The 21,701-nt window shown below is 40.8% G+C and overlaps 1 protein-coding gene across 1 annotated transcript in view; it reads right to left on the bottom strand.

Annotated features, from left to right (window-relative positions):
- Positions 1 to 17,279: 17,279 nt before the first annotated feature.
- The window catches only part of LOC146507875 (eukaryotic translation initiation factor 3 subunit H), a 60,799-nt gene continuing 56,377 nt past the window's right edge, over positions 17,280 to 21,701 (bottom strand). Inside the window, exons 7-8 of the mRNA XM_085176183.1 lie at positions 18,063 to 18,195; positions 17,280 to 17,564 (exon numbers count right to left, since the gene is read on the bottom strand). Of these exons, the coding sequence (XP_085032309.1) occupies positions 17,470 to 17,564; positions 18,063 to 18,195 (228 nt within the window). The 3' untranslated portion in view covers positions 17,280 to 17,469. The remainder of the gene's footprint in view (positions 17,565 to 18,062; positions 18,196 to 21,701) is intronic.

Below are 21,701 nucleotides of genomic sequence, written 5' to 3' on the forward strand. Positions count from 1 at the left end.
AAGCTGGCTGCTGAATTCACAGAGTGGTTTAGATGGATGTTCCTAATAGCTACCTCGCAGTCAGTGCCAACTTTGTTAGGTACACAACACAAATACCAGGTTGGACCACCTTTTTCCTTCAGAACACTGTTAATTCTTCATGGCACAGATACAACAAGGTGCCGGAAGCATTCCTCAGAGGTTTTGCTCCACATTGACATGACAGCATCACACAGTTGCTGCAGATTTGTCAGCTGTAAATCCATGATATGAATCTCCTGTTTCACTACATCCCAAAGGTGCTCCGTTGGATTGAGGTCTGGTGACTGTGGACTCAGGTATTTACATGATGCTCAGATGGTACTAACCAGAGATGGGCAGTAACACTGTTACTGTAATCCGATTACTTTTTTCAAGTAACGAGTAAAGTACTATGTCAAAAGGTAATTAGATTACTGTTACTTTCCCATAAGCATGCTGCATTACTGTGTTACTAAACCGTGATTTTGTTTATGAGAGTGTCTCATGACAATGATGTACGAGTATGTGACGTCTAAGGCAGCAACAGAAGTGTGTAGATCAACAATAGATAATATAGAGCGCGGGAGAGAGTACGACCATGCGTAAAAGGTGAAAAAAACATTAGCGTTCGCTGTACACTTTGCATGAGAAGAAAACTTCTTTCTACAGCGAAAAATTCAACTTCAAATCTGAACAAGCACCTAGCACGCTGCCACGAGACTGTGAGATTCAGAGAGAAACCCCCAGATCCCCCCACTGACATGCCCGCTGCAGGACCGGGCAAACCTCCGACAGCCCCACTCCTGCTATCCAGTTCAATTAAATTTTATTTATATAGCACTAAAATCACAACAGCTCTTTATATTGTAAGGTAGACCATACAATAATATATACAGAGAAAAACTCAACAATCATCTGACCCTCTATGAGCAAGCACTTTGGTGACAGTGGAAAGGAAAAACTCCCTTTTAACAGGAAGAAACCTCTGGCAGAACCAGGCTCACGGAGGGGCGGGGCCAAATGGTCTATTTTCACCTGCTAAACAGGTGAAAATAGATTTAAGAGCGACAGGACTTAGTGCCGCTGAATCTTTGATTTTATTTATTTTTTTCTGTGTTTTACTTGCATCTATTTGAAAGAGTGAGTGTGAACACAAAAAATATATATTTTATGTGCTGGAATATGCAGAAAATAGGTTTAAATGTCAAAGACTGTTGCTTATAATTTAATTTTTGCTTGATGCAATGTGCATAAAGTTAAAAGATTAAAACTAATGAAACAGGTTTTAAAAAGAGACTTTTTCATTTGAATACATTTAATATGATGGATTATGCAGAAAAAATAGAATTGGGCTGAAAGGTCTATTAAGTTATTACCTATTCAGGTTGCGTATCATGGTTTTTAAAAGTAAGTAAGTAAGTAATAAAGTAAGTAATAAAGTAACTAATTAGTTTTGAAAATAAGTAATTAGTAAAGTAATGGGATTACTTTCTTGAAGAAGTAATCAGCAATTAGTAACTAATTACTATTTTCAAGTAACTTGACCAACACTGGTACTAAGTTTTTCATTGTCCAATTTTGGTAAGTTTGTGTGACGTGTAGTCATATTTTCCTGTTTTTATTTAACAGCAGCAACCGGTGTGGTCTTCTGCATCTGTAGCCCATCTAGGTCTTGGTTCAACGCGTTGGACATTCAGAGATGCTCTTCTGTATGCCTTGGTTGTAACGAGTGGTTATTTGAGTTGCTGTTTCCTTCCCATCAGTTTAAAGCTGCCTGGTCATTCTCCTCTGACCTCTGAAATCAACAAGGCATTTTCACCCAGAGAACTGTTGCTCACTGGATATTTTCCATTTCTTAAAGCATTCACTGTAAACCTAAGACATGGTTGTGTGGGGAAATCTCCGTAAATCAGCAGTTTTTGAAATACTAAGGCCAGCCTGTGTGACATTCAAAGTCTTTCTTTCCCATTCTGATGCTTGGTTTGAACTTCAGAAGTTCATCTTCACATGTCTACATGCCTGTTGAGTTCCTGCTATTCAGAGGTGGGAAGTAATGAAGTATAAATACTTTCTTGCTTTAAAAACATTTGCTTTAACAGCTTGGGGGGGGAGTTATTATTTCCCAGCGCTGTGTTCCTCCCAACTTAAAACCAGTACGAACCCAAATGGTGAGAACAATAACACACCCTAGGCAATCCTATTTGTGTATTGCACATGACGAAATGAAAAAGGCAAACATAATTCATGCGTCATCTGCTGTGCTAAGCACAGGGGTTAAAAGAATCCAGAACAGTGTTTTTGTTGTAGATGTCTATAAGATGTGGTATTTCAGCATCTAACTTCTACTACTGATGAGTAGGGAGCATAAAGGGAGTGATTTTTTAAGTAGCATGTCATTTCTAACAGCTCGACAAATATCATCAAGCACACAGGCTGTTTCTGTGCAGTTTGTCAGTCTGCTAGCTAAAGGTACAGCTGCTGTATTTCTCAGGGGGAGAAAAGAATGAGAGTTAACCTGAAGAGAGATGTAAGAAAGACAGGACAGGAGAGAAAGAAGAGGTTATATTTAAAGGTTAGGACTGCTCAGTGGATTTGATAAACTGGAAATTTATAGCCTATTTCTAACGTCCTCAATCATTTTAGGGTGTTTTGAACAGATATTGGATTGATAGCCTCCATGATGTGTTGCTGAAGTTATGTTATTTTTCATATTGTGAAAAATCTTGCAAAACAAATTGAAATATATTTAGCTTATTCAAAGGTTTCATGAAAATACTGCGTGGTTAAGATTTGTTCTAATAATATTATTTTATTATTAAATTAATATGGTATGGGGTCCAATTTCATCTGCACAAAAATAGCTGGTTGACATACCCTCCAAACATGCCAGCCATTTTTACTTTTATACTTTGAATGTATTTCAGAGTCTTTACTTTTTCACTTTTACTTGGTTACAGAAGTTAAATCTGTACTTCAGTTTTTAGGTGCTTTAAACACAAGTATCTGCACTTCTACCTGAGTGAAGATCTTTTTGTTGGCCACTGAGAGTAAGTAACAAATCTCTGCAAATTGCAAAGTTGAATAACGAACAGTGAAAATGTAAGCTGACCACCATTAGCATGTCTGTTGATATATTTGACAGAATAAACTGGTGAATTTTGATCTTTTTATCTCCAGCTTTGGAAATAAATTATAGGATGTTAGCATTGTCACAGTATAACTGGAGTTATCATGTCATTACCTAAACTCAGGACAAGCTGAAGCAGGCTGTGACACCGTTTTTGTTCAAATACCACAAAACCCAAAGTATAAAATCCAACAATTTAAGTGCAGAGCCAGGTTAGCTGTTGACTGATGCTCTTGTTGTCATGCTATGCAATAACTGGCTGCCTACTCCAGCTACTTATGACTGTACTCTTGGGAAAAAGCCAAGTGTTTTGCTCAAAATGTCAAATTATTCCCTTAAGAAGTGTAATTGCTGCTAAAGGACTCTTTTCTTTCAGGTGCTTTTAGCTTCAAAGTTTAGTTATGTGCAGGCTTGACATATCAATCCTTGTGCGTAACAACTCATACATTTTCATTTTTTATTTCCTCTCATTTCAATTCCTGGTGGGCTGAGCAGGTTTTAAACATTAAGGAAAGGAAAGGAGTCGTATTTGATGTTTAATTCTGATAAGCAGTCAGCAAGCTTAGATGTGTAAATTGTAGAAAATCTGCTTAAATGCACAACTATTATGGCTTTTTATTTTCAGTATGCGGGACTATACCAGACATCCAGACAGTCAAACATGTCAGTGATGGGGTCAAATGTTGTCACTTATAATTTTTGTGCACTGATACTTCACATAGAAGCCAGTTCTCAACTCTGCAGCTCAATCAGTGATGCCGTCTTAATAAACTTTCTCTTTTAAATCACCCAAGTCTCTCTTTTTTGTAATTCTGAAATAATAGGAGTGGCAGTTTCCATTTCTCAGCACCTGTATCTTTTTTACAGTCTGTAGTACATCATCTCATGCTTTTAACAGATTATGTTTATTGCAGTAATTTGTCTAGATTTCTCCAAGGCCATCTGTCTTTTAAATGAACTCCTGCATTCAAAGGTACATGTCCACAAATTTGCTAGGATTTGATCCAGCGTTTGGACAACATTTTCGCTCACTTCAGGTGTACAGCGCTGTGTACAAATATAACTCAGGTGTGTAGTGAGTTTGAACACATCAGATATGCTGCCTTTTTGTGCACAAACCATGTCAAATCAGCCCACTGCACCATAACCAATTCCTTCTAAAACGGGTGAAAGTTTCAGAAATTTCTCTTTACAGAGTATATGGATCGGGTGCCAGGTCAAATGCAGCGAGACAAGCCTGCAAACAGCACCCTCAGACAATTTTTAGAGATCCTTGAGTGAGGAGGCGCACAAGAAATGACCAATTTCAGGTTTGAAAATTGTGTGTGAATTTATTCCAGCAGTGCCCAAGGTAAGCAGGGAAGGAAATGCTGACGCTTTGAAAAAGATTTACTACTGCACGGCCTTGGAACGTGCCTCTCTGGCAGAGGGTTTGAACAGCATCAACCTGATTTTCTGTAAATCACTTACCTGCAGGCCATCATGGCCTTAAAAAAAGCCGGTTATGGCTTCCATAAGCTTCCTCTCTATCATATTCCCTCCATAACAGGTTTGCAGTTGCATCAGTAGTACAGCATCTCCCTGCAGGTGGCTGGGGAGAAATTGAATTAAGATATTGTAGCAAAGAGTGAAAGTGCGGTTCTAGCTGTTCACCACTCGCCACTTTGTTTACTGATGTCCACGTGATTGTCCATCTCTGTCACTGGTCGGGGTTTCAACATGCAATTCACTTGGCTTTCCAGTCGTGTATGTGTCGTGGTGCGGTTGACACAGCATTTGCCGTGCATTGTATTATGTGTGGTTCAAGTCACAGGTGGTGGCCACGAATCATTGTGCCAAAATAATGTGGCTGAATGTCAGCGGGCTTCCTTCTTTGCTCACAGGAAATAAGTAGACGTGAAACGATAAGCCTCAGGGCTCAGGCGTTACCATTTGTTATAGTCAGAATGCATTTGGAAAGAAATCACAAAAATGATTGAAAGCTTAAAATTAAAATGGCAACGTTTCAATTTGCTGTAATTGTCTTCCCAGCTGGAAAATGATGTGGTAGTTCATTCTGTTAAAAGGTCAGTGGCAGCTGCTCTGGTGCCACTCTCAGAGTTTGCTCCTGTTTGAAGGGTCAAGCACATATTTAGAAACAGATCAGTAAGCAGTATTAGCTTTTCTTCAACATCAGTGCACTAAAGAAAATTCATTAAAAAAAAAATCTAAAAGCCAACTGTGAGTTATTTTTCTTAACACAGATAAGAGATCAAACAAAATAGGTTAGTTCACTGAGTGCACATGTTGAAGCGGGTAAAGCAGGCTTAGATAATAAAAGTAAATAATTAATAGCACTGAGGGAGAAACTAGAAGGGATCATGAATGAAGCATTTATCACATTTTTACAGAATGCAACTAATTAATCAATTTTAGTGATTTTCAAAACGTCTTCAATACCTCAGTGTTATAGAAGATCATAGGATCCTGTGGTGTTCCCCAAAAGACTCTCAAACTCATTGTCCAGTTTTACCACTTTAAATTATATATCATCATACAGAGTTTTCCCTTTGAGTGGTTTCTGTTGAACTCAGGCCTACGGCACTGGTGCTTTTCTCTCTTAAACTCTTAATAACCACCAGATGGATTGTGTAGATTACATCATCACATAAACACAGAAGCATCGAGTGAACTGGTTTTTCATTTACAACGTGTAGACTCATCACAGCTCTCCAGTCAAGTTGATTATCCAAGAGTCTGAGTCATAATGCAGCTCAGACTGGTTCCAGCATCAGCGCCTAAATCTAACTAAAATCCGGCGGAGAATTCTGTCAACACCTCCGTGGATGCTGCTATCACCATTTAATGGAGCGGTTGTGGAGGATATGGGCGATGCCTGGGAGGGTGCATCAGCGAAGATGACTATGTGCACAAAAAAGACATCTCACACTAGTCTAACAAGTACAATCTGATAAACAAGCGAAAAGGTACAACAGCAGAGTCAAAACATTACTACTGCATGGTTCCAGGCTCTGAATAGTCAATAGAAAGCACAAGGAAGATAATGCCTTAGAAAATTATTCTCCATCTGCTAGTAAAAGCGGCTCTCTAATAAAATCCACAATCCCAGAATGCATCAAAATCAATACAAAAAAGTTGTATTGATGGAAGTTACCTGAGGAAAGAAGACGTTCTTAAACCTGTCTTGGCAGAGAAACTTTTAGGCTCAATTTCTCAGACATAGATTAAGCCAAATCTTAGACTAAAAATTGCATTCATAGAATTTGACCTTTCAGTTTAGAACTAGGCTTAATAAATGTGTGGGAAACTGGCTGTAAGAGTCCAAATATGTGTCCTGAGAGCAAAATAAATGGCAAGATACGCTGTGAGCCAAGTTTGAGACTAAAGAAAAATATGTTAGAGGCAAGTGCAGTAATTCCAAATGTTAGGTTATTTAGGTGAGAGCGAACAGTAAGAAATAAAAGGAAAAGGAAAACTGTCGACTGTACGAAAAAAGGAAAACTGTCTATATCTCAAAAAAATTGGTGATTAATTCTGAAATAAAGAGATGTTCATTATGTTAGTCTCGCCACTATATGGTGTGAAAAAGAATGCTCTTAAATTAGGTGCTGCTTTTCATTGTGTGAAACAGACAGACTACATTAAACCAAGAGTGAGGAGGAGAGAATGAATAGGTGAACTGAATGTTAATGTTTACCTGCTGGAAAGAAATATTCAAATGCACATCAGTCATTCTGAGGACAGAAGCTGAGGCCAAGGCGTGCACTGCATTGATGATGCATGATTGAACATCAAAGGGGAGGGCGCTATCAGCATTTATCTTTGAGAGTCACAGCTGGGAGATAAGTCGCGCTTTAATTGTGGGTCTGTCTATTGTAGGTCACAAGCATCGCATCAATCACTGTACCTGGAACGACCTGGCATCTCCCGACTTTAAGGAACGAAGGGAAGCTGATCATGAATTATAATTACTGCATTCATTTTCTTCATTAGAGAGAAAAATGATAAGCAAGCAAATAAAAAACAAAGGACTGAGTTTAATTCAACACTTCAGGCGATACTTCTAGCACTGGTTTGGTTTAAAAGTCACAGTTGGGTTAAATATCAGTTTAATTAGTTTGAACAGGTTAAATGTCATGACACCTAAAATGAGGTCCAGCCATTAAAATTGGTGTTTAATGACCCTAAATTGGACCTTCCAGCCAATCAGTCAACACTGGGTGGGAATAAATGTTCATTGTCCCATTGTTTTGTCTTTTTTGCACACCAACTCAGGACAGTTGTAGGAGAATCAGGTCAGGACTCGAGTTGTTCTTGCTCTTGTGAAGCAAACGACAGGAGATTGTTCACAGCAGCTGCGTTCTCAGTACTGGAAAGTTTCAGTTTCATTGGTTTGTGAATAGTGCATGCAGGAGGACGGAGAACCACCAAATGGTCCTTGTAAATTCACCGGGCTGTTAGCTGGGACCCTGGACATCAGCCAGGCTTTATACTGCGGAGCAGGCAGATTAAAGAGCGTTTAGTGTTCAAACCAGCTACATATGACATTTGTGTTCTCGCAAGCACTCTGTGAGGTCTAGGAAAGTTCAGAGCTGTGGTGTTCATGTGAAAACAGCAACACAGTATATGGTCGGGTCACCCATGCCAAAGGAAGCTTTGTGCATACCTTTGTGACACCAACAGCTTTTAACAAAGCAACAGCATTTGATGTCTTGGGCATGTCGGCACTCTGGTGTTTCACATACTGAAGAATCTCCAAACACTTTTTGAGCTATGAAAAATATCTTTAAAAAGATGTAAAAAATAGCTCGAGGGTGCTGAGGGAGTTTTCAGAATCAGTGATAATGAAACCTCTTTAAAATACTACTAGCCATTAGGAAGGCACTGTTAAAATGAAAGCATTGATTACAGCTAATATTGATTATTGCTGCTTTAAAGGAACTAGATGGCATTTAAGATAGGCAGTCTGTCACTTTCCTGCTGATAGTTTGACGAGAAGATCCATACCGCTGTCGTCTGTATTCTAATTTTGGAGCTTATTGAGCAAGCAGTTGATTAGCTTCATGTAGCAGTCAAATACCACCTAGCAGTACTCCCAGAGCTATTACATTAACATGCTGTATTGTGTTTGATGCATATACAGACACCATGTGTTCTTTTTTTTTTTCATCTGTTTACTTTTGATGCTCATATTTTCAAACATCAGAGTTTAAAAGAGCAGCTGTCAAGTCTTTTAGTTATGCTAAGCTAAGCTAATTAGGCCTACTACATACAGTGGGGCAAAAAAGTATTTAGTCAGCCACCGATTGTGCAAGTTCCCCCACTTAAAATGATGACAGAGGTCAGTAATTTGCACCAGAGGTACACTTCAACTGTGAGAGACAGAATGTGAAAAAAAAATCCATGAATTCACATGGTAGGATTTGTAAAGAATTTATTCGTAAATCAGGGTGGAAAATAAGTATTTGGTCACCTCAAACAAGGAAAATCCCTGGCTCTCACAGACCTGTAACGTCTTCTGTAAGAAGCTTTTCTGTCCCCCACTCGTTACCTGTATGAATGGCACCTGTTTGACCTCATCATCTGTATAAAAGACACCTGTCCACAGCCTCAAGCAGTCAGACTCCAAACTCCGCCATGGCCAAGACCAAAGAGCTTTCGAAGGACACCAGGAAAAGAATTGTAGACCTGCACCAGACTGGGAAGAGTGAATCTACAATAGGCAAGCAGCTTGGTGTGAAAAAATCAACTGTGGGAGCAATCATCAGAAAATGGAAGACATACAAGACCACTGATAATCTCCCTCGATCTGGGGCTCCACGCAAGATCTCATCCCGTGGGGTCAAAATGATCATGAGAACGGTGAGCAAAGATCCCAGAACCACACGGGGGGACCTGGTGAATGACCTGCAGAGAGCTGGGACCAAAGTAACAAAGGTCACCATCAGTAACACACTACAACGGCAGGGAATCAAATCCCGCAGTGCCAGACGTGTTCCGCTGCTGAAGCCAGTGCATGTCCAGGCCCGTCTGAAGTTTGCCAGAGAGCACATGGATGATACAGCAGAGGATTGGGAGAATGTCATGTGGTCAGATGAAACCAAAGTAGAACGTTTTGGTATAAACTCAACTCGTCGTGTTTGGAGGAAGAAGAATACTGAGTTGCATCCCAAGAACACCATACCTACTGTGAAGCATGGGGGTGGAAACATCATGCTATGGGGCTGTTTTTCTGCCAAGGGGACAGGACGACTGATCCGTGTTAAGGACAGAATGAATGGGGCCAAGTATCGTGAGATTTTGAGCCAAAACCTCCTTCCATCAGTGAGAACTTTGAAGATGAAACGAGGCTGGGTCTTCCAACATGACAATGATCCAAAACACACCACCCGGGCAACAAAGGAGTGGCTCCGTAAGAAGCATTTGAAAGTCCTGGAGTGGCCTAGCCAGTCTCCAGACCTCAACCCCATAGAAAATCTGTGGCGGGAGTTGAAAGTCTGTGTTGCTCGGCGACAGCCCCAAAACATCACTGCTCTTGAGAAGATCTGCATGGAGGAATGGGCCAAAATACCAGCTACTGTGTGTGCAAACCTGGTAAAGACTTATAGTAAATGTTTGACCTCTGTTATTGCCAACAAAGGTTATGTTACAAAGTATTGAGTTGTATTTTTGTTATTGACCAAATACTTATTTTCCACCCTGATTTACGAATAAATTCTTTACAAATCCTACCATGTGAATTCATGGATTTTTTTTTTTCACATTCTGTCTCTCACAGTTGAAGTGTACCTCTGGTGCAAATTACTGACCTCTGTCATCATTTTAAGTGGGGGAACTTGCACAATCGGTGGCTGACTAAATACTTTTTTGCCCCACTGTATATATGCTGTGCAAACATGAGAGATTTGTTAATTTTGTCAGTTTTGTTAATTATATATAATAGAAATCAACAGTATGCTGCACTTTCATTCAAACATGAATAAACAGATTAGGTTTTCTACCATTACAAAATAACAAAATAAAAGCCAGTCCATTCAAAACAACAACAACAACAACAAAACAAATTTGTGACCTGCAAAATTCTGACTAGAATAAAAACCCAATTTATATTGTGCAGCAACCAAGCAAATCTAAGTATCATGCAGAAGATTACAAGCAACATGTGACTGATCTTGAGCAAGGGGGGCCATCCAGTACATTTGTCTTAGTGGCCTGGGGATAAGACACGACATTAGTGATGGAGTGGGATCACAACAACGCACTGTAGCCTTGCCTGAAGCCCACGGATGCATGTGACAGACAGGGTATCATGCTCCGAAACCCTTCTTGAAAGGCTTCTGGTGCTGCTGTTCTGGGGATTAAACCAGCCTCATAATGGCCTGTGGGATTTGTGCCACTGCCGGGTGACAGCCGTCGAATTGGGTGGCAGGCAGAGACGAATTGCAACTAGAACACAGCGCTCAATCTATACAGCTGCCAATCAGAGTGAACATCTATTGACCAGGAAGGGGGAGAAAAAGAGATAAGGCAAATACAAAGCTGCTTCAATGACAGGTAGAGCGCTGTTACGTGAAGAAATGAATTCAGACCGCGGACTCGTGTGAATAATCCCATAAATGCTAAATTCCCTAACCATATCCACACCTCTTCCTACGACTGCATCTGCTCTCCACTGCTCTTGTTTTTGGGGATTTGCAAGATTTTTTTTTTTTTTTTTTCCACAGGAACTACTTTACATCCTCAACAACTCCATACAGGATCTACAGTTGCCATGGCAATATCCATGGCAGAAAGAGAGAGAGAGAGTGTATAAATAAATAAATAAATAAGGGAAAAACTATTCACAGTTGACAGGGAAATAACTGGTTTCATTATATTCAGCCAGCTGATTCTCTCTATCACCAATGACAGGGCGACGGCAGGCGCGGTGAAAGAGCTTGTGTTTGTGCTCGAGCGGTAATAAATTACGACTGGGGTCAGGGCTGCGCGGGCCACGCTCGCTGATTAAATGAGACCAAACTTATATCCCTCTGACATCTCCCAGTCTCCTCTTCGGGAATCTGAAGGTGCAGAGACAACTCCCATAATCCTAATTAAGCATTTTCTCCTATTGCAGCATGCAAAATGCCTGGCTGTTTACATACCTGAAGCCCTTATTCAACTTCCCTCGCTCGGTTCAAACATGCAGTTTGGGTTAATTCTTGCAAATACTGAAGAGGAAAGTGACGTCACTATAAGCTAGGAAAAACCACCAAATCGTTAGCGAAGGAAATAAAAAATCTTTTTGGTTTTAAGGGTGGAAAAGTTTAAGCAATGCATCAGAAGACCACAGACTCAGCTTGTGCAGTGTTTGTGTGGGTAAAAAAAATTTTTTTTACCTCATATTTGAGGAACTCATTCTCCTCTTCACCGACTCACAGCGGTATCATGGTCAATTGAGCAGGATATTGCAGGAGAGAAAAGCGCAAAAACAGCTGATATTGTGTTTCCATGTGTGTTTTTCTCCAAACAGAGAACATTTCAGAAACAAGCAGCACAAAGGAGAAGACACTCTGCACGTTTAAGTCCACAGAAATACCCCCCTGTAGCAACAAAAGGTGAAGTGTATGAACATATGGATGGACATTAAGTAGGCATAATGAATGTGCTCCAGAAAAAATAACTCATTACCTTCTGTCGAATGGCAACATAATTACAAATGACAAGCAAAATAAGTGAGGTTTATTTTAACCCCATTTAACATTTAGAGGCAAATATAAACAATCAGTGAATGTATTACATGCAGCAAATTAGTTGTAAGCACATATAATAACATTTTAATTCAAAATACCACTCAGGGATGTGTTCTGTTTATTGGCACTTCACATTATAAAAGTACCCAAGGGTTGTTGTTTTTTTTGTTGTTCTGTTTTTACACAATTATGTAAAACCTAATATTATGAGAGTTTGATTTGAACTTGGAATGGGCTTGGATGCTTATTGTGCGTCAATATGTGCCTTGAAAAAGTATCTTCAGTACAACAAAGTGTGAATGTACCTCAGTTAAATACCGTCTGTTTCTGAAGTGAACAATATTGGCATCTTCAATAATATCAAGATATGTTCTACAACTGTATAAAATACATTGCAAACCAAGTGTAAAAGGGTTTGCACAATAGGTGACCTCCATATTTGCTGTGGGAACTTGCCATTGATTTGGGAGAGGCTTTGTGTGTCTGTGTTTCAGTACTGCTGTGAGCCAATGGCTGGGCTTGGGCTAGTTTAATTGAAGGGAGGTATAGCTGATTGCACTTCTACTCCAGCCTACTTTTTGTCTTCCTAGGGGGGCTGTAGCTCTGGAGATAAAACAGACCATCAACCTGTCAGACGGTTGGTGGTTTGACCCCTGGCTGCTCCAATCTGCATAACTTCAAGTAACCCCAAGTAGTTCTCCGATACATCCATTGGAGTATGAAAATATAGAAAGCATGTAAGCATAGAAAAAAGTGCTTGTATAAATGAGTGTTCAGGTATTTAAGTGCTATTTAAGAACCAGTCTACTTACCATTCATACTATGCAACAGGTATGTTGTATAATCCAGAATTAAGGTGGTTTAGATTAAAAACGCGTTGCATGCTCTTTTTTTCCTCTGTGCAGACCAGGGCCTACATGCTTTAAGGTGAAGGCAGAGCTGGCTTACTCTGCACAGGGTAGTGGGTGTAGGAGGACAACTGCTGATATCTACTGAAGTTGTGAGCGCACCAGAGAGTGTAGCTGACCTGTGGGGCAGGTAACCATGGTCATGGACTTTGTGTTTTGTCCTCACTGCAAGCCGAACTTTCCCCCTTAAATTTCATGCATCAAATATTGTAACTGGGAACGTTTTATTGTAGTGTTTTTTTCTTTGGTTGTGAACTACTTAGTTAGACATTTACCCCAGAAAGGTCCTGGGTTCGAATCTACTGGCTGGCTGGGGACTTTTTGTGGAGTCTGTATGGTTGACCCATGCTTGTGTGGCTTCTCTTCAGGTCCGCCGGCTTCCTCCCACAGTCCATAAACATCTGGCTGAGTGTGAGATTGGATGATTGTCTGCATCACTGTGTTGGTTCTGTGATAGACCAGTGATCTGTCCAGGGTGTAGCACACCTGTTACCCATTTACAACTGGAATCCAGCCTTTAATGCGGATATTTACCTCATAGTGCACTTTCATCTCGCACATTAATGCCGCAAGAACAGCCACAGGATATAGTGGAATGTACTATATGGAATGGAACGTATGGTTAATGGATGGAAGCATTGGCATCTCTGACATTAGGAGAGACGTGTTTCATCATATGATATCAGTGATCATTCAGAATCTGTATTGATGTGCAATGACATTTCCTTCTAAAAAGACAAGTGGATCAAAGCCATAGAGGCAAAAAGCCCCCACAGCATAGCAGAGGCACCATCTCAACTCACTATAGAGGTTTTAAAACGTGCTAAAGGCTTACAGTGTCTTAAACACAATTTATTGAGTTCATGTACTAAAGGGTTAACGACAAACAAGTTAGTTCCAGGAACACATCATTTGGCTTTGAATGTGACCCCGTCATGCCCTGTTAACTCTTAAAAGAGTACATATTTTAGCACCCATATTGGCTTACCAACTCAGCGAGCCGTTAATGATTATAATGATTTATATTGCTGTGGAGTAATGTAGAAGCACATCACCCGTTTGACTCTCCTGCACTTCCACTCTATTGCCCTTGAGCCCCGCCGTGACTACATGATTTAGTCCAAACTGTTTTCCACTACAATCAAAACACTGTCACTTTAAATACCATCTGAACCTCTGTCACTGCCTTTGCACTCTGCAGGGGTCAGCGGTGCCACACGATCCAAGTGGATCTGTTGAGGGCATTTTCAAGTTTTATCATTTGCTCACACACCTCAGGGTTTGGGGACACAGGAGGTTGCCCCCACCCTCCCCCGGCCAGTCAGCCCCTCAAGGACAACGTCACCCAACAGAGGAAGCTTCAGAATTACAAACGATGCAGATTCAGGAGACACTGCTTCAAAAATCCAATCAATACCTGCTAGGAAGAAATGCCGCACATCACAGGACGCATCAATCACAAGCACAGCTGTGCCTGTCAAAGTGGCAGATACCTTAATTAATAAATATCAACTGAGCCTTCTGTTATGAATTAATATTTCCCCACCCTGCCTGCATGTCAGGGAAACATGTTATGATTTGGGGAAGAAATCATTTCCGGCTCGAGTGTCGCTGTTCCAATAAGCGTTTATTACGTTGGTTGACTTGTAATTATTGTTAATGACACTGTGCGGATGACAAGCAGGAGCACTACAAGTTATTACTCGACCAGGCGAGGCTGATGACAAGTTAAATAACATCATCCTCTGAATTAGATGATGCTGTTTAACCACAGGTCGAGGAAGAACAACAGAGAGCGCAGGCAGATAGAGCCGCAGCGTCATTATGATACACTGAACCGCACGCTGACAAGTCTCTTTATTAAATGAAGCAAGAAAAGCCAATCATTCAGCGTCCCTGTTGCTGGGGTGGACTGGACACCGGCGACAAGCTCCACAAATGAGCTGCGCTTTTTATGACTTCACAAGTAAGTACCGAGATAATGTGACACCTCTGCAGAGGATCAACACCAGAAACAGCTTACAGTTACATTTGAGGCGTTTAGCTGACGCTCTCACGCAGAGGGATTTAGCAGATGTTAAGGTTTCTGAGTTTAAGTCGAGGACACTTCACGGGACTTTAGATGACGACACACATGCTGGATGCGCCGTCAACCTATAAGTGAGGTTTTGGCTAAGGATGAAACCTTCTTAATGGCTGAAGAGTAGAGGAAAGCCTGCCCCCCCAAATATGTTCCTGTCTCGTGAAAACTGAGGCAAGTTAGTTCATAGTTTTTGGGAGGCCGGATTTACAGTGCTGTCGTGAATGCACCACGTAGGTAAGCGTGGTGTCTCTTGAAACAGGTGGAGGATGATGCCTCGCGTGTCAACAAGCACACCTCGATCACCAAACTAAAACCAACTGCAATTTAGTATTTTCCCAGATGTCTAATGTATTAAAAGCTGCAAAAGTCACCATAACTGTCGCCTTCACTGTACTGTGTGCACAATATATTCATTAATTCGTCATCATTGACACTTTGATGACAAACAACCTAAACAATATACCTGTTTAGGATCAGTAGGTAAGAATATGCATGGCTGAAATGTCATCTTAGTGACCTTACCTTAATCTCAATAGATATTGTCTCACCGAGCTGCCAGCCTGGCTGTAAGACTCAATTTTAATTAACTTTTCTCCTCCCCAAACAAAGGACTCGATGGAAAGCAGTATTGATACTAAGCGGTTTATCCTGTTGAAACAAGTAACTAGGAATAGAGTTTATAATCAGGTACAGCGAAGTGATGCCCAGAGGGCAGCAACGAGTATGTGCTTTGTATGATGTGGTCAGGTAGGTTCAATAAGATCATCGATTTCCTTTTGCCTCAGTGGTCACACGAAGAACTCCAATCCCTCTGCCTGAGTTCAGTAATTATTGACCAGGTCTTGAAAATGCTGGTCAGGAAAATGTTGCTCTGTTTCCATGATAAGATCAATGGATGGATAAAGCTTTAAAAAAGCACCCAAAAAAGGGGGTTGGAATTGTTTGTTTTGTTTTATTTTAAAAAATGTGACAGTCATCTTAAAGGGAACTGATTACTCTTATTTCCAGGGTAGCTTTGCATGATTCACAGCTCAAAATAATCTTTCTGTATGTCATCTTGTGCCTTTGTGTAGTTCTTACCGCACTTACACTTCCTTTCATCTGATTGGACACACCTCCTAAACAGAAGGTCAGGCCAGCAGGTGGGTGGGGCTTTGTGCCTACAGGCACAGCTGCATGCCTGAGATGACCAAATCAGGACTGTCTGCTCTCAATGACATCACACAGAGCCAGGGGTAGAAATAAAAAAACTGAAACATATTGTTTAGAGCAGAATGAAGCCTCAAGCATCAACTTTAGCTCAGGGTAATATGAGCAGTCACCATTGCAACAATATGTATCAAACGAATGGGCTACAAATTCATCCTTGAGGGTTACATGTGACCGTTGCTTAGGTTTGTTGATATTATTTCTATTTCTGCTAGGAAGGTTTTAATCATAAGAATAAATACCAGACAGACATATTGATATGTATATTTGTAAGCACTGCTTCAGCCTGAACTTGTTAGGTCACCATTTGTTATGTAGATGTGGAAGTTCTAATGTTTTGCACAGTGTGTAATATGTGCTGGCTGATTGATATTAACATTTATTTATTCAGTGTGCATTACAAGAAATAAGAAAAGTCTTCTTTAACACTGTGGGATTATAAAATAAGTCATTTTAAGACCCAACAATCAGAAACATAACTGATTTATCAACTTTTATTTTTTCCTGAATAAAATTCAAAACCACTGAACTATTTCCCTTGTTGGTAATTTCTCTAATCAAATCGTTTGTTTTTTCTTTGGCAACACACATCATCAAATAAAGAATGTCACTCAGCATATATGACAGATTCTCAGTCTTGTCATTTGGCACACCTGCAGTGCTGCCCTGGAAACTCAACAAGCAAAATAATCTTTGCTACAAGCCCGATTTCACTTGTGGGACTTCTAAAAATAAACTCATGCTAATTGCAGTCATTGTAGAAGAAAGGCAGAGCATGGCGCGTTGTGTAATTTCACTTTAGGAAAACAAATGTCTACTTTTTGTGAGTGCGGTGAGAAAGAGGAGGGGGGTTGGGAGGGCAAGTCATGTAACTGGCATTTCATTTAACGCTCAGCTTTTACTGATATTTCTGTTGCAGTTCTGTTTACATGAAAAATGTAGTTTTCCCACCACGTGCGCCAACACGAGGCGAACCCACTGATAATTGGTTCCACCTGCTTGATGTTTGAACTGCAAAAGCATGTGGCAAAAACAACTCAAAGTACTGCGGAATTAGTTTGTACTTTCAAGCAGAGCTCCGTTCTCACATATTAATAGTCTGCACAAAAACATTCAGTACAAAACCAATCATCTTTGTACAGTGAAACTGAAATTGCAATTTCCATCAAAAACAAAAGACAGCTCGACTGTGATAACAGACGAAGGAGACGGAGAAGATGTTGAGATGCAAGAGTTTTTATTTAAATCAAAACCGAGTTTTCAAAGTTAATTCTGTGTCTGGGGTGGTTCTAGACATAAAAAAAAAATAAATAAATTCAGAGAAAAGAAAATAAAAAATGAAAATGAAGGCTGCTCCTGTGGGCATTATTAAGGTGGGTTTGCATCTCTGTTGCTCCTTCTGTCTCTCCTCTAGTTGTGGCCTTGGAGAGCCTCTGCCATGAACAGCTTCCCGAGGTTCTGCGAGGTGAATTCCTTCACATTCTGGCAGTAGTTGTTAATTTGCCCTGTTGGAGTGTAACCACATGCATCCACACGCCCCCATACAAAAGACACAAACATGCGCCCACAGAAACGTACAGACAAACACGCACGCATACACATGTACACAGACGGTACACACATGTACACAGACGGTGCACGCAACCAGGCGGGGGTGGGAGAGAAAACAGCAGCACAACAAAACAGTGAATTAGTGTGGAGTCGGAGTAAACGGAAGGATCAGAATGTTGTCGAGAGGCGGAGGAGAGCTGAACAGGGTGAGACGGCAGCGGGGAAAAGGGGCGGTCGAGATGGAGATTGAGTCAATAAACTTTAAATTAATGTAATTTCGAGATAATGGCAGAGATAATTACAAAACAGAACCTGAGCTCCTGTGAGGGGAGCAGAGGCGGCTGATGGAGTTTGGAGGGAGGGGTGAAGGGGGTGGAGAGGGAGCTCTACAGTGGTCATGGAGAGTCATGACTATACTCGGAGGATGTGTGAGTGTGTGTTTGCGTGCATACCTGCAATGAGCAGCGTGTCCATGCGTGGTGGCGGCTGGGGGGGCTTGAATAGTTTGCTGATGTCCTCTTCAGGCAGCGGGGGCTCCCCTCTGCTCTGGCGCTGGGCGTTCTCTTGCTGCCGCCTCTGGAGGTACTGTGGAGGGAGCGATGCAGAGACAGAGAGGCGTGGCATTAGTGACGGCAGACACGGGAGAGGAGGATGAAAATAAAAGATAGATTGCGAATGGAAAATGTGGGTTGGGAATTGAGGGAAGAAATCAAAAAAGTGGACAGAAAGGGAGAATGGGAAGGGCCGGAGATGATGAGGACAGGATGAGAACATAAAAAGAGGGGAAACAGAGAAAGAGGAGAAGTGGGAGTAGCAAAAGTTAAAGAAAAAACAAGTGAAGTGAGAACAAGGAAAATGCAAAGTAACACGACAGAAATAAAACAGGAGAGCACAAAGTAAGAGAGACAATGCAAACAGTAAGAGGTGAGTGAGATGTAGAGAAACATAGTGATGAGAGATGAGATGTAAGAGACAGAGAGTAAGAGAAGAGTTATAAGTGCTGACAGGGATGGAGTGATTTGTCGGGGGCTGACAGTCGGTAAATCAGTGAGGTGCTGGGTCTCTGGAGATCCTAAAAGCCTTGTTAATTTGGCAAGATGGAGGAGAGACAGACTGACAGACACACAGGTGGAAGAAGTGGTTGTGTCAAGGAAAGGAATAAAAAGTGAGTGGGAGCAGTGCCTTCAACCACACATCCCACAACGCACCTGTATGGTTGATTGAAGCTGAAAAAATTGCTAAGATAAACAATACGAAAATGAAAAATATAACTATTTGTTTAAATAAAACTTCTCTGCCACTGCACCGCAGCATGACTGTGTGTAATCAAAATGCTAATGCGTAATTGTATGCAAATTCTAGAAACAACTCTTTTTTTCTTATGCTCCAACTTACGCAATGTTCAATATAGATATACAATGCCTTAAAAAGTAATTTTTCCTACCAAGAAAAAAAAAGTGTGGCACAAAAACAAGCAACCCATGCTAAGTCAGCAAAATAGAAGCACCTTTGACTGCCACGCCCCCAACCACACAGTTTTTCTGTACAAACTGCTCAATCTCTGTCAAGTTCTATGTGATGTGTGTGGGAACAGCCGTCCTACTACAAAGCCTGAACTGAAATGGGGTCTAGACTACTCTGTATCTTTGACTTCATGTTTGAGCTTGATGTCTTGGTAGAAAATAATCCTATCCCAGCAGTTCTTTTACAGCCTGCAGACAGATTTCTCTGAATTTTATTTTTCTTATATTCATTTTACCTTCAACCTTCACAAGCTTTCCAAAGCACCACTACAGCAAAACTGCTGGAACCACTGTGCTCCCAGCTGGGGAACATGCCTTTCTGGCATTGTGCTGCTTTCCCAAGTAAAGCTTCATTATGACAGCCCAATATTTTAATTTGTGGTATAATCAAAGAAGAGGTCCTCACAAACACAGACCAGGATCAAATTCTACTTATTATAAACCACATTATGCTCTCAGTAGATCAGATGGTTTCTTTTCCTGTCATGAGTGCCGAGTTTGTCAAAAAATATGTCTGACAATAAATATCATGAGGCGAGCTCATTTCCAGAGCACACTGTTTGTGTGTGCAAAATAGATGCTCTTAAACACAATTAAGGAATTGGTTTTTATTTACCCACGGAGATCGAATATAATAATTTAATATTTGAGCGTCTATAAAGAGTCTGGCAGGGTACAGAATATTTTACTGTTGCTCCATGTGGTGAAATGGGACTCTTAATTATGTCCACAAATTAATCTTTGAAGCATGTAAATGAATTTTGGATTGACCTTCAATGAATTTACGGTTGTTCTCCGGAGAATATTGTGGTATTTGGAGCCGCTTGTTAGCTGAGAATCGTCTTTCTGCTTGTGTCAGTGCTCTCGTTCTCTTCAGCTTAGGCCTAATTATCTTCTCGTCCCCGTCAGCTAAGGTCCATCTTTGAGGTTTTTTTAAAATATATATAAAAATAAATAAATTATTCCGCCATGCTTTTACATGCTCTGCATTTCCAGTGGGCTCCATCAACCTCCACGTCTCATTACTGTTGCTTCACCATGCACTTTATCTGGTCTCATCTGACTTTCGCCAACCTAACCGAGAGGTCAAAGTAGAGCTGGGCGATATATCGAGTTTTTAAAAAATATCGATATATTTTTATACGAGATATAAGATGTGACAATATCCTTTATATCGATATAGTCTATGTTACGTTATAACTATACTTGTGGAGCCGCAAGTTTGCCTCTCTTTCGTCCACTTTTGTCTTTACGCAACGTTACTCGGCCTCGCCCCTCCTTCACTGAACACAACTCCCCCCTCCTCCCCCATCGCTTCACCTGCAGGAAGCGACAAGATGGACACGGCAAATCTCCGTTAACGAGTTACTGCGCATCGCCCCGTGCGTGGGGCTGGACGCTGTCAACGTGTTAGCTAGCTAACCACGCTAACGAGCTAACCACGCTAACGCCATGCAGCCCAGAGGCGCTGCACAGCCTAAAATCCTTTCATTTTCTCAAAAGTTGACAGCGCGCCTTATGTATGAATTCTGGTTGTGCTTGATGACCGCGAACCGATTTTATGTGGTACACAGCGTTCAGCAATCTGTCAAAAATGTTTTAGTACGACTTTGGTAAGCTACGGAGCTGCAGCGCTTGATGGATTGTCAGAGCATTACGGCTACCGAGGAGCCTTGCGGAGTGATACGTACTGTGCTTCAACGTAATATTACCCTACTGTGTATAAGGACCATAAATGGCACCTGCTAAGAGACGTGGTTACGAAGAGAATTTCAAACTCAATGCTGTCAGTTACACAGTAGAAGTTGGGAACAGAGCAGCTGTGAAATCTGTCTTTGTTACTATGCTCAGCGTCTTTTAGTTTACATTTTGACTGCACAATTGTGAGCTTTTTGTTATGCACAAAAACAACATAGTTTTCTTTTATTTATGGAGCATTATTATTTAATAAATGCTCATAATTTATTTTTGAGTAAATTTTATGTACATCTATGCTCTATGTTAATAAAAGTGCCTGTGTGACATCTGGCACACAGCTTTGACTAAGAACTCTCTTTTTGTTCTTACTTTATGGCTTAAAAAAAAAATAAAAAAATCGAGATATATCTTATATCGCCGTCCAGGTAAAAAATATCGAGATATGAATTTTGGGTCATATCGCCCAGCCCTAGGTCAAAGGTCATTTTTACTGAAGATGCCCCCCTAAGCCCCAATGGGCTTCATTGTCATTTTGAGCATATTTTGCTTCCAAATGCAGTCTCTCTTAAATTTAGCTGAATGTGTTTGCTTTCTGTTGAATTTTTACAAAATCATTACATGGCTATAACACAACGTTAAACCTTTTAATTGGAGCCCTTTCGTTTCTATCGTTAACCATAAATGACAATTCCTCAGTTCATAAGATTACCACACCGCACCATACCTAACCTCCTTTAAAAGTGCGCCTCGCTTTCAACAGGTGTGGGGAAAAAAGAGAAAATGAATGAATTGAAAGAAGTGAGATGTGCATTTCCTGTTACAAAGACTAACTTGGCTGCAGACTGTTCCTGGGAACCTGATATTTACTAA

The sequence above is a fragment of the Neolamprologus multifasciatus genome, chromosome 11, assembly GCF_963576455.1.
Source record: "Neolamprologus multifasciatus chromosome 11, fNeoMul1.2, whole genome shotgun sequence".
Lineage (NCBI taxonomy): Eukaryota > Metazoa > Chordata > Actinopteri > Cichliformes > Cichlidae > Neolamprologus > Neolamprologus multifasciatus.